Source organism: Aulonocara sp. 'chitande type north' Nkhata Bay, linkage group LG18, assembly GCF_057382095.1.
Source record: "Aulonocara sp. 'chitande type north' Nkhata Bay isolate Kocher_YH1m ecotype deep benthic linkage group LG18, A_spYH_male_GT1.1, whole genome shotgun sequence".
Classification (NCBI taxonomy): Eukaryota; Metazoa; Chordata; class Actinopteri; order Cichliformes; family Cichlidae; genus Aulonocara; species Aulonocara sp. 'chitande type north' Nkhata Bay.
In genome coordinates this window covers 18456420-18469700 of record NC_141361.1, presented here as the reverse complement: position 1 = coordinate 18469700, position 13281 = coordinate 18456420, and the positions used below count along the sequence as shown (strand labels likewise).

The window sequence follows — 13281 nt, the reverse complement described above, 5'->3', positions numbered from 1 at the left end:
ACTGAGTTTTTTTTTTTCTTTCGCCAGCGTGCATTAACTAACGTTAGAAATTAAAAATGCAGAAGTGCAAGTGAGTGTGCAAATGGGCAAAAGCGAAGTGACAAAAAAGGCAGCGTTAAAGACAAATTCATCTTCAGATAAGACAACCCTTCCTTTACCCAGTGCTGCTCTGCATCCGGGCATTATCCCTGCAGGTGGTGGGTGGTAATGCAATGACCTGATAACTGGAGTTGTACAATGCCTTTAATAGCAGAGGACTGTTTAGTTCCCTTCTTCCCAGGGGCAAAGGGTAATAATGGTTTGATGGAGAAGATATCGCAGGCTGTGACCTCATTTGGATTCAGGATGTGTTTCACTGGACTGAGAGTTTGAGAGAGTGATATTTTGTGTAGTGTCTGCGTGTGTGTGCATGTTGCCCTCCTTGGTGACAAGTTTAAAAGAGATGAGCTTTCAGAATTTTACGGCATCCTTCACACTAATAATTGTCCACCTCATCCTCTCTGTTGTGATAGAGTGATGTCACATGGGCACCTGGGTCACTACAATACCCTAGACTCCAGTTCTCATCTCTCTGGCTCTGCTGTGCTACTGTTGGGGGGAGGGGGCATCACCTCGGCTGTGCTGTTAAGACTGAAGGATGTCCACTGACAGCAGACAGGAGCTCGAAGCTGAATGTAACTCAAACTGGAGCCAGTAATTAAAGCACTAGAAAAAAGTGAACACAGACAGTAGACTACCTATCATATCCAATATCCTTATAAAAGATTACTCATCAAAATGACATTTTTATACTTATAGCAGGCTCTCTTTCTCTGATTTATAAGGTATTACTAGGTATCTGAATAATTCAGAATGTTAGAAAAAATATAGCTTTATGCTAGCCACAGTAGTTCGATCTTTTACATTATTGCCCATTAATTTTAGGCTTTTAATATTTTTGATGCATTCATAAACGAGCTTTAAACTAGACTAGAACAATATTGTTTTAAAAATGCATTTTTTCTTGACTTTTTAACTCAAACTTTTTCCAGTTAGCTTAGCTTAGCATAAGAGACTGCCCCTATATGCTAACAAGTTCACAATGCTAACAAGTTAATATTGGCTTAATGTTTTTCAGGTTAATCGTAGTACAGTATGTTGTCACACTAACATAAAGTAGACAATAGTGTTCCCATATACTAATAGGCTCACATATGTTAATGTCTATATTTTTGTGTTTTTTACGTTCATCTCATCTTTACATTAGCTTACCATGTTATCATGATAAGTTAATATGCTTAGCATGATAACATTGCACGATAACACTTGATGTATGCCAACATGTTATCATACATAATTTACAAGATATTGGCCTCATATCTCAACAGGCTCACGACGCTAACATGTTAATATTGAGAATGTGTAATATTTTTAAGGTTTATCCTATTAGTTTAGTATGTTACGCTGATAACATTTGCATAATGTACATGATGCTGAGGGAGGATCTTTTTTTCCTCATCTAACAAAAACTAAATTCTTAACAGTTTCATATTTTGACCCTTGAACATTTTATTAAACTTTGCCTCCCTTTAAAAGTTTAAATTATTCAGACTTGAGCCCTAAGACAACAGGGAAATTTAGAACATTCATGCTCAGCACAAAGTAAGTAAGAATACACAGATGCTGTATTTGCCCAACTCTAAGCACTTGTGCAAATTTAGTGTCACGCAGTGATAATGCAGGAACACTTATTTCCCATGCAAACATCCACCTCATCTCCTTATCACTTTTTACACAAAGGACAGCTTGACACATTTCACACATCAACACCTCTTTAGTCCCTGAGGCCAAAGCAATCCCTTCTGTCTGTTTGGACCGGTTTGTGCAGTAACATCTGGAAAGTTTTAAAGAGCGGTTTGTAGGATTACGAAGTTACAAATTAAGGGTTACTCATTACAAAAACGATGAAACTGTGCGGTTTAAACGGGCTTGAGACCTTCCTAAAAATTTCCATTGTGCACTATGTTGTTTTTTATCACTACCGCACATTCACAGTTCAGCCTGTGTATATCTCTGAAAGGTACAGAGAGGTAAAAATGTAATGTAAGGGAAAATGTGGAGTATTAACATGAATACAGCAAGCAGTCTGTCACCCGTGATGGCTTTTGCCACCTTCGAGCATGGCTCATCAACCACTGCCTGTCACTTTTCATCTGAGTAATCACCTCAAGTCTTCCACAGAGAAGGAGTACTGCTGAAGAAATAAAGAAAGGAATAGCAAGACTCAGACTGAGGGACACAGCAAGTAAAATGTAGGACAAATATCACTCTCTTGCCTGAGACAAGTCACCTTTGAGTAGGTATATTTTGACTTATTGTGTTTGTATATGTTTGAAGCAGAAGCATCTATTTTGTGTTGGAGAGTAACAGCTGACGTTACTGTTTTACATCTCCAACAACTCCTCTCAACTCCAGTTTCCTTTTTGTAAATGTATAAGACATCTCATCAAAGTCTCTTTTAGTCGGTTTTCTATGCAGTTAAATATTTATATGATTCATTTTGGTTGCATTTAAAGAAGCAATATATATATATACTGACTTGGAAGCATTTATATATCACCAGAGTCTTGCCAGTCATTAAATTGGATTGGTCATTGCTTCTAATAAACAAGTGTGTCTTTACAAGCTCATGCTCGGTTGTGACTTATGTGGGTCATTGATGCCCTACGGTATGGCATGCCCAGTCCTTTACAGATAGTGTGCTGATGTCAGGTTGTATTCTTATTATTACCGAGAAGATCCACAAGAAAGAAGTGTTGATCTGTTAAATAGGAGATGGATGTAGAGAGGCTGGCCTAGTTGACTGATTGCTAACAATGACGGATGACGGGGACATCAGGGCATCAGTAGTCAGATTTTCTAGTGCGCCAGAGTCAGCTCAGGGCTCTTTATTTCATGTCACTGGACTTTATTGCCCAAAAAACTATATACTTTGCTGGTAGATATCATACAATATAGATGTCTGTATTCAGAGAGGGCAAGGTCCTCAGTGTCAGTAGTAGCTGTTACATCTTCGTGCTTAATCTTAAATTAAACATTAATGTGTGTTTCACAGGGCTGAAGTCCTGAAATGAACTGAAGAAGTGGAAGTGCTACCATAGCAGTAGACTAAAATGGTCTTTGGCGTGTATAATTTTGTCATCTGGATATTTTCTCTCTCTTATCAGTGATTGCATTTCAAATCATTGGGACGCAAGACTAGTGGGACCATTGTTTGACCAAAATTTGCCTTTGCAGGCTAACTCTCGCTCTGACTGTTTCAGTATTTTTAGGATGTACAGGATTTTCAAAGGCTTCTTGGAGCTGGAATTTACTGGAAGATTGTGCAGTCAAAAATAGAGAGAAGTGTTCTTTAAGAAGAAATTAACCAGCGGTGTTTTTATATGTGTTTTATTTTTTTTCCAAGTATTGCAATTGGATTCTAGGGACTCATTTGTGTGTACAGTAAAAGCAGAACAAGTATTTTTACTAATGATTAATTTTTTTTAACTATACTCAGAGGTGCCGAGCCCACAAGGGCTTACAGGAAGAAAGTTATTCTTACATAGAGAAGCAATAAAACTATGGGGAAGTATGCAAATGCTTAGCACATTATGCAAAATTGGATAAGCTGTGCTATTTCTTTCCATTGCATCGTATACCACATAAATAAATATATGGCCGTCTCAGAAACCGATGAATTGAATAGCTTCTAGTGAAAAATCTAATTGAGTTGCAGATTTCAGAGTGTACTTGTAAGCTTTTGCAGAAGTAAGATTTTCAACATTGAGAGAAAGTCAGGTTTCTAATAGTGCCGTTTGTTCTTTCATCCTGTGAGTCTGTGCATATTTATGTTTGTGTTAAAGCAGTAGTGGTGCACACACTTGAATATTTGAGCCTAATGTGGAAGGGAAACTGTTATTTCCTGAGCCTGGGGAAAAGGAAGGAAACCATCTTTAGATACCAACACACACACACAAACTGTACTACTCCAGCTCCTACATACAGTAGGGCTAGGAATAGACTGACTTCTGAACATGAGCACACCCACCTTAAAGAGCCTGACTATTATTTTTCAAATTCACAGTCTTATGCATTGGCCATATAATACGGGATAGCTAACCACCTTGAGTAACACCCATCGTTGTTTATCATGTTTTCACTGCAAGTGGGATGTGGTTCATGCATTTGGAATAATGACAGATGCCTCCTATAACTTCCTTCCCCTACAAAAACCAGGAAAAGACCCTGGTTTTCTCTGATCTACCTCTGTAAACAGGATGCTCACGTCAGAGTCGCACCCATTTCTCTGTTTCCTACGTTGTGCATTCCCATGGCTAGACTGAAATGTACTTCCATCCAGTCATCCCACGTCCATGTGAGATGGTTGTAAACGGCATTGTCAGTACAGGAGTAGCTATCAAACTTAGCACAAAACCAGCCCACTCAAGCTGACTGTATTCTTCTCCTTATGAGGGAAAAAAAACACTTTCTGATTTTGGGTCAGAATTGGATGGATGCACGCATGAAGATGGTTAATCACTGTCACTGTTACACTGTCTGTGTGTGTGTGTGTGTGTGTGTGTGTGTGTGTGTGTGTGTGTGTGTGTGTGTGTGTGTGTGTGTGTGTGTTTATGTCAGCGAGGATAAGAGTAGGAGGAGGAGTGGGGTGTATGAGTGCATGTGTGCACATATGCTTGTGTGGGAGAGAGCATGCTCCAACAAAAGACCTAAAAATAGTAAGACTATGCTCATGTGACATATTGAGGCTAAAAGCTTGTGAATAATTTGTTTAATGCAACACATTCTCCTCATAAGCTCTGTCATGAAAACATGTTCCTGCTAGTAACCTCTGCCAGCCAGCAGGTTGGAAGAGAAAGTTGTATCCAGCCTGTTTCAGTACCTCAGTTGGGTTTTCTGTCTGTTCATGGATGGCATTTGGATCATTTTTATATGTTTCAAGCAGGTACAGTAGTCGAGTTAAGTAAACACAGATACCAACCTGATAGTAACTATGTACAGTAACAGTCTTAGTTTAACTTAAAATTTCAGTCTTTTAAGTTGTTAAATATATCTTTACGTTATCAGTTCAGTTCCTTATCCAATCTTCCCCTTCCCCACGTTTCCTCTTAATGGAAACGCGTATCTACTGTTTACCTCGCTTATCCGAACCATTTATTACAAGTTGAAATTGAAAGTAGACACCTGTTATATTTGTCTGTTGCCTTGTGAATGTATTTGTGTGCGCCACTCGACTGGACTAAAGTTAAATTGGAAACCAACTTTGCAAAATGTAATAGACTTTTATTTCCTCTCAGATATGTGAATGAGGCATTAGGATTTAGAAATGCGATCAAGGTATAAACAAGTGTTTGGCTTGTCGTGTCTTGTCTTGCCAAGACGACTTGTTGACTTATTTGAAGCTGCGCATGCAATATCATTATATGCAGTTATATGCAACAGGAATGATGTTCCAAATCTGTGAAAAGAATAAAAAGGGAAAGGGACCGCTTTCCTAGTGTCTGGTATTTTCTTGTCTGTACCTAAAATACTTTATACACGTAGTCACAATAATACAAATCATTAATGGTGTTTCCTGCAAAGTGGATGGTAATAATGTCTCTTTAAAGAGAGATAAAACCTTCAGTTTCATTTGCTCCTTTCACACTCCACTTGTTTCAGAAGTACAATTAAATGAGTGTGGAGATCAACAGTGGGGGTTGTGGGGGGGGTTGCACAGAGGGAACAGTTTGTGTTTTTTTTTTTCTTTTTGAAGGCAGCATGAATGACAAAAACAGAACATCCAGTGATGTTCACTTATGCCTTATTCTCAAGCATGAAATGTCACAAAGACAGTTTGTTGAGTTTTTGTTTTTAACAGATATATATTATTTTAACAGCACCTACAGTTCTTAATAAATCTATTAACCACCACCAATGTAAGGTTTTTGCTACAGCTGCCCTAAATTAACAGTATTGCTCACTGACATTTTTTGTTTCTGTAATGGATCTTACTTTTTTTTTTTTAAAGTAAAGCACATTATTATTATTATTTTTAAATAGAAAGTACATTTGTGTGTTTCTTGTTTTTATGACAGTTGGTCTAATAAATTTAAGCACTACACTTAACACAAAATCTCCTTGAATCTCGAATTCACCATCTCAGGCTGAGTGCGACGTAGTACAGATGCCAGATTCATGATATTACATATTTGGTTAAAAAAATGCCTGTGAGGATTTGAATAATTTAAAACGTACAGAGATAGCTAATCGCTTATTCACATATTTGGAAAATATTGGTAATTACCTAATTGGATTAATGCATTAACCTAAAGTAAGAAAACAGAAAAAGAATGTTACATATATCCTTTCACATCTTTTAAGCTAATTAAAGCACATTTATTCGCACCAATAGGCTTTCAGCTTTTAATGCCTACTGTGAAGTCAAAACTGGCTGCCAGAGCACTGAGAGAAATTCTGAAAGAAATGTTAAACATATTGTCATATACACTGGACAATAAACAAACAAATCCTTTTGATCATAATGAGCTTTGTGCACAGTATAAACCTTGTTTAAGCTGTTGTTACCGGCAGATCTTCACATAAAACAGTAAGAGTCATCTTTTTTGCCTAGAACCACAGACCCGATATGACTCATAATATGCACATAAATAGATTTTTTTTCTGCTTAATACATATTTCTGTCATTTCTGAAGTGTGTGTTAAGCTGCAAACGTGGCGTGTGTTTACCATGTTTCACTTCATATTTTGCTCACAGAAGTTTTTCTTCTCTTTAAAATCGAGCTGCTCCTTCATTTCTTATCTTAAACTTCTTTAGAGCCTTGCCCTCTGTCAGCCGCCCTGTAGTTTTAAGAATACCGATACAGCTCTCCACTATAGTTATGCACGACTCGTAATTGACATTTAACAACAGTGTTTTGTGTTACATACTCAGCATTCTGTCAGAGCAAATATCCTTTTGCAAACGAGACTATTGATTCTGCTGTGAGCACAAGATTAGCTTGCACCACTGAGGAGATGTTAGGGCTCAGGCGCTTTGCTAATTTCAATAAATAAATAAATAAATAAATATCCTGGGTCGGTTTGAAACTCTGCATCTCTCGCAAGATAATCTGATAATCATCAGATTAAAATGTGTATGTATTCTCGTGACCGTCGTCTTAACTACGCCAGCTCATGCAGTGCCACACAAGATACAATCTGCATGTGAAAGACCTGAATTATTTAAAGCCATGAGAGTGTGTGCAAGTTCTCACTTGCTTACCATACTGACTCTTTCTTCCATTAACTCTCCACTGCACCTCCCCAGCCCCTGCTTTGCTTAGCGTTTAGAAGGAAGTGAATAATGTGTGAAGGAGACGCCACAAGAAAGATGTGGATAGTTTAGAGCGAGCCACAGGACAAAAGACATTTTTCTATGACCATCTGTCGCTTGGAAAGGAAAACTTCTTGCGCCATGCCACAAATCTCTTAGCCAAATTAGAAAGCAATGAGGTTAAACATGCTGCGAAAGCAAAACATTGAAGCTGCAGATAGCAAGGGGGAAATCCAAAGGCAGGCAAGTTGGACAGATAGAAAGGCGAGATGATAGAGGGGAGGAGGACAGCACACGCCAGCCCAGGGAGATTTTTGCGGAGGTGGAGGTAGACAGAAAGCAGGTAGATGTTTAGACAGAACGATAACACAGCCTGGCTGACAGAACGCCTGATAAGCAGCCTGACTGTCAGGTTTGGCAGGCTAGCAGTGAAGTGAGAGATGCATGCAAGGGGGAAAGGCAGACAGACGGGTGAAACTGAATAAATGAGACCCAGATATTGTAAAAGCATCATTTTAAAAGAGGTTTACCTGGGGTTGAATTTGAGAGTGGGCTGCACTGTTTTGAATGCAAATCTGGACTATTCACTTCTCAGTCTAAAGCAAAGCATCCAATGGCGAAAGTTGTGTGTAATATGTTTAGACTTCATGCTAAGCCTGCATCGTGATGTTAGCTCTCTTTGGCGAGCCGGATAAATATTGTCAATTTTGAGCTGCCTGAATGTTCATCGGGTTCCTGTTTTTTGTTTGTTTGTTTTTTTTGCTTGGTTTTTGAGTGACATCTTGACAGCTTGGTGGCGCAGTGGTCAGGTGACCGTAGGTGTAAACTTGCGAACATGAATGTCTCACCGTATTAGCCCTGCAACAGACAGTGACTTGTCCAGAGTGCAGAGCCCAGTGTCATTGTGAGCTTTTAGCACAGAGCACTGTTATAACAAAATATAGACTCAAATAATCAGTAGAACGGTTAAAGCCTGTTTGCTGGGTTTGACTTGTGCTTTATATTCATGGGAAACTTTCACTATGCCTTGCTCGTACCAGACAACTCTGACCCTACGATCTGAATGTTGCAACAAAAATCAAGGCTTATCAGACCAGGCGATGTTTTCCAGTCTTCTGTTATCGAATTTGTGGGGATAGGTTAATTGGATAATCCAAATTGCCACTAGGTGTGAATGTGCGAGTGAATGTGAGTGTGAATGTTGTCTGTCCCTATGTGTTAGCCCTGCGACAGACTGGCGACCTGTCCAGGGTGTACCCCGCCTTTCGCCCTATGACAGCTGGGATAGGCTCCAGCACCAGCCGCGACTCTGGAAAGGATAAGCGGAAGCGAATGGATGGATGTTATCGAATTTCAGGTCAGCCTATGCGAATTGTAGCCTCATTTTAATGTTCTTAGTGGCACCCAGTAGAGTCTTCTGCTGCTTCAAGGTTTGACACATTGTGCATTCATTGATGCTTCTGCATTCCTCGGTTGGTTATTTAAGTTACTTCTCTTTAAGCTACTTCTCGTTCCTTTCAGCTTAAAGAGTTCAGGCCAAGCTCTTCTGACCTCTGGCATGAACGAGGCCAAAAGAACTGCTGCTTCCTGGATATTTTCTCTCCTTTGGACCATTTTCTGTAAACCCTACAGATGGCTGTGTGAGAAAATCCCAATAGATCAGAAGTTCCTGAAATACTCAGACTAGCCCATCTGGCACCTGCAACCTCGCTAAGTTCATAGTCAACATAGTCAACTGGGGGTGACCGTGGCTCAGGGGGTTGGGAAGCGTATCTGTAACCGGAAGGTCGCCGGTTCGATCCCCGGGCTCTCTGTCCTGGTCGCTGTGTCCTTGGGCAAGACACTTTACCCTACCGCCTTCTGGTGTTGGCTAGAGGGGCCGATGGCGCGATATGGCAGCCTCGCTTCTGTCAGTCTGCCCCAGGGCAGCTGTGGCTACAACCGTAGCTTGCCTCCACCAGTGTGTCAATGCGAGAGTGAATGAATAGTGGCATTGTAAAGCGCTTTGGGTGCCTTGAAAAGCGCTATATAAATCCAATCCATTATTAATTAAATCTGATTTCTTATCAATTCTTAGTGTGAGCTTGCACATCTTGACCATGTCTGCATGCTTAAATCCAAACAAAGTGACCCATGAAAGTATATGCTTTTGAGTGGTGTTGTATAGCTGTCTTCACTACCCTAACTTTCTCTGATTTTCGAAAAGTTTCTTCAGTGGTTTCACGTGGATTCTAACTGCAGCAGTAACTGATTCTGTCTAATCTGTATTCACGTCAAGTCTGCAGTGCTAACTGGACAAAACATTTCTTTCTCTGTTTCAGGGAAGCCCCATAGCATCGAGAGCTCAGAGAGGGTCCAGCTGTCTGGAACCTACAACGTTCGGAAAGGGAAGCTTCAACTACCAGTCAACCGCTGGACCAGACGCCAGGTCATCCTGTGCGGCACTTGCCTCATCGTCTCCTCTGTGAAGGAGAGCCAGACAGGGAAGATGCACATCCTGCCCCTCATTGGAGGAAAAGTATGTAAAAGTCACACCATGGCAGGGCGTTACTGTTGTCACATAATCATTTTCTTTTCTCCCTCTTTTACCCTGGTCTTTTTATGGTGATGTTATATAGTTTATGCCTCGGATCATAAACCTATAACATGATATCATCAGAGAATGACCTGATAAAGTCAATGTTATTACCCTCTTCAAATGCCTCCCTGTGCAGGCAAGTTTGTCCTTGATGAAATGTCACCTTTAGTTTGACATCAAATACTGCTTCCTGCTTTGTTCATTTTAGCTCTCAAGGTCAGACAGGAATTGTGCAAGCCAGGGCTAAAGCACTGATGTGTGTTTTTTTTCTTCTTTTCTAATTTGGAGTCGAGACACACTTTAATATTTAGTGTAATGGATCAGTATAGCGTTAAAACAGCTTTATGTCACTGTAGCGTTTTAAATTGCCTTCCCAAAAGTGACCTTTATCCATTTATTGCTTTATGTGCGCATGTGTGTATCTGCTAAACAAGCTCTAAGGGCTCCTCTGAAAAGCCTTATCTGCTTGTCTGCCTGATACAAAGAACACTCAGTGTGTCACCACGCCCAGTTTTTAAACATTTCACACACAACACATTGACCTCGAGTCAACCCTCTTTTCTGTTTCTCTGTGTTTGTCTATAGTGAGTTTGCGTGTACGCCTGCTAGTATTCTGTTCAAACAACATAAGTAGTCAGCCATTCACCGAGCCTGCTGGAGTATGTGACTGTGGATGACTGAAAAACAATTTCACATGCACACGTTTTGTTTCTAATGTCAGTCACGTGTGTGTGTTATTTCATTATACGAACGTGCGTGCTTTTTCTCTTTTTTACAGGTGACTGAATCTGACTAGCCTGCAGACATTTAGTGTGTTATTTGTTTCAACTGAAGTCCTTTTTATATATATATATATATATATATATATATATATATATATATATATATATATATATATATATATATATATATATATATATATATATATATATATATATATATATATATATGTGTGTGTGTGTATATATATATATATATATATATATATATATATATATATATATATATGTATATATATATATATATATATATATATATATATATATATATATATATATATATATATATATATATATATATATGTATGTATGTGTATATATATATATATATATATATATATATATATATATATATGTATGTATGTGTATATATATATATATATATATATATATATATATATGAGAGAACTAACCTATGTAGGCCTCCGTGTTTCATGTTTTCCTTTCACTTTTCTTTTCTGATGCCTAAAGATGAGCTCTTTAATTTATATTCAGAAGTGGATAAGGGATGTCAGTATTTTACACTCCAGTGACATTATTGTGTGTGTCTGTCTCCAGGTGGAGGAGGTGAAGAAGCACAATCATTGTTTGGCCTTCAGCTCAGCAGGGCCTCAGAGTCAAACCTACTATGTCAGCTTTGACAGCTTCACGGAGCACCTGCGCTGGCAAAGACACGCTGCCAAGGTATTGTGTGGGCAAAAGAGTTCGAGAAAGAAAAGGAGGAGCATATACTCCCTGGGCACTACTTTTGGGTCAGCTGCACTGTACGTTACAACACGCTCAACTGCATTACACCCACCACAATGCCGCTGTCGTATGAACCCGGTGAAGTTAAAACTGCACATATTTCACTGCTGTGCAGTCTGTACTCTATAACCTGTCTGGGTGCTCTCACACACATAAACACCACTGATGGCTCTCTCCTCTCTCTCATTTGAACTCAAGTAGGCCATAGCCAGAAAACCTCTTTTCTAAATATTAACAGGGACATGCATGTCACCAGCGCCCTGAGGGCCACTCAGAATAGAAGCCTGGATAGAAGCGGCACGTGCTGCAGTGACGACTGCTGAGCCTCTAGCTAAGTCAACTCTGAAAGGCTGCCGTTCACAGACAGTAGACTTTCTCCTCCAACATGACAGATGTCGTTTCGGTTTATATATCCACGTTTCTTTGAAACCGACTTATCAAATGGACACAGACTAACTACTCTCTACACCTGCAGTTAACTAGATTACCCAATGTTATAACTCGTGATGTCAGGTTACCAAGCTGTTGGACTGTCCCTTGACTTCTTCTGACTCTCTAATCCTAAGAAGATTGCCTCTGAATGACATTTGAGCCCCTATCAGCAGGCTACAAAGACATCATGAACCAGTACAGTCTTATGTGGTCGGGGTAATCCTTTTTAACTCCACATTCTTTTTCTCTCCCTGTTACCTCTGCTCTCCTCTCTTCTTTGCTTTCCACTCCACCTCTTTTTTAGATGGTGTCCCAGAGAATCCACTCAGTTGATTTGTCCTGCTGCAGTCTGGAGCATCTTCCTCCCAATCTCTTTTATAGCCACGACCTGACCCACCTCAACCTAAAACACAACTTCCTGCCTGCAGATCAGCGGCTGCAGCAGCTGCAGAGGTACAGTGCCATTATAAGACTACTGTAAACACACCTGTGAATGAAAGAACAGACCTGAAGATTCACAATAGGTTGAGGAGGTGGTCTGGATGGGCCGGCTCGGGCAAGATGAGAACTAAAGAAAGATATGGTTTACAAAAGCTTAGTGTAACTTAACAACAGCTGGAGTCGAGATAGGCTTTTGTACAATATGGAGGAGACAAGACACCGACACAGTGAGGCTTCAGTGGGAACAGCAAGTCACTGCTGGCTGGTTTTGGAAAGCTTTAGCTTTTGCCTGCAATTTGTAAGCCATCGACCTGAGCAGTCTAGGACTGGGGCCATTGGCACATAGGGACCAAAGAGGCTAGCCAGGGCTGTACCAGGCTAGGCCAAATCAGCCCAGAGCCCAGAAGGGTAGAAGTGTCTGCAGGGAAGCTTTTAATGTGCCTGGCCTCCCTCGCTCTTTCTCTCTGTGGGCACCATCTGCTGCATGCTTATCATGGTCGCAGATTAAAGACCACAGCCAAGATGCTGTATATGTGTCTCCACGTGTGTATGTGCACTTATGCATTTACAAATTAATATATTTGCACACTTGTTTCAACGTCTCTCTGTGGAGAAGATTACCATAAAATTGTTACCATTTGAATAGTGTGAATCTGGTGCCTGAGTATGTGTTAGCTGTGTGGAGTGTCAGTGTACGTGAGAGCTGCTTGCGTGTTGCATGCAACAGAAATAGTGGCTGCAGGCTACTGATTTGGGGTCAGCGCATACAGAGTCTTGATATAGTATGGCGTGTTCCTTCATTTTAACATGGCTGCACTAAAGGAATCCGCGCGTGTGTGTAGCTCTGCATCTATGATCTTGCTCCCTTTTGTGTCTTCTTGATAGAATATTGTGAATGAATGAGGTCAGGATTTTATGTTTTCCTACCACAGTCATTTTTTTGAGTCATC

At 40.1% G+C, this 13281-nt stretch overlaps 1 protein-coding gene across 1 annotated transcript in view; it reads left to right on the top strand.

The window, feature by feature from the left end:
• The window catches only part of phlpp1 (PH domain and leucine rich repeat protein phosphatase 1), a 45588-nt gene that overhangs the window by 20697 nt on the left and 11610 nt on the right, over nt 1–13281 (top strand). The window contains exons 2-4 of the mRNA XM_086273207.1: nt 9676–9872; nt 11270–11395; nt 12195–12343. Coding sequence (XP_086129333.1) covers nt 9676–9872; nt 11270–11395; nt 12195–12343 — 472 coding nt within the window. The remainder of the gene's footprint in view (nt 1–9675; nt 9873–11269; nt 11396–12194; nt 12344–13281) is intronic.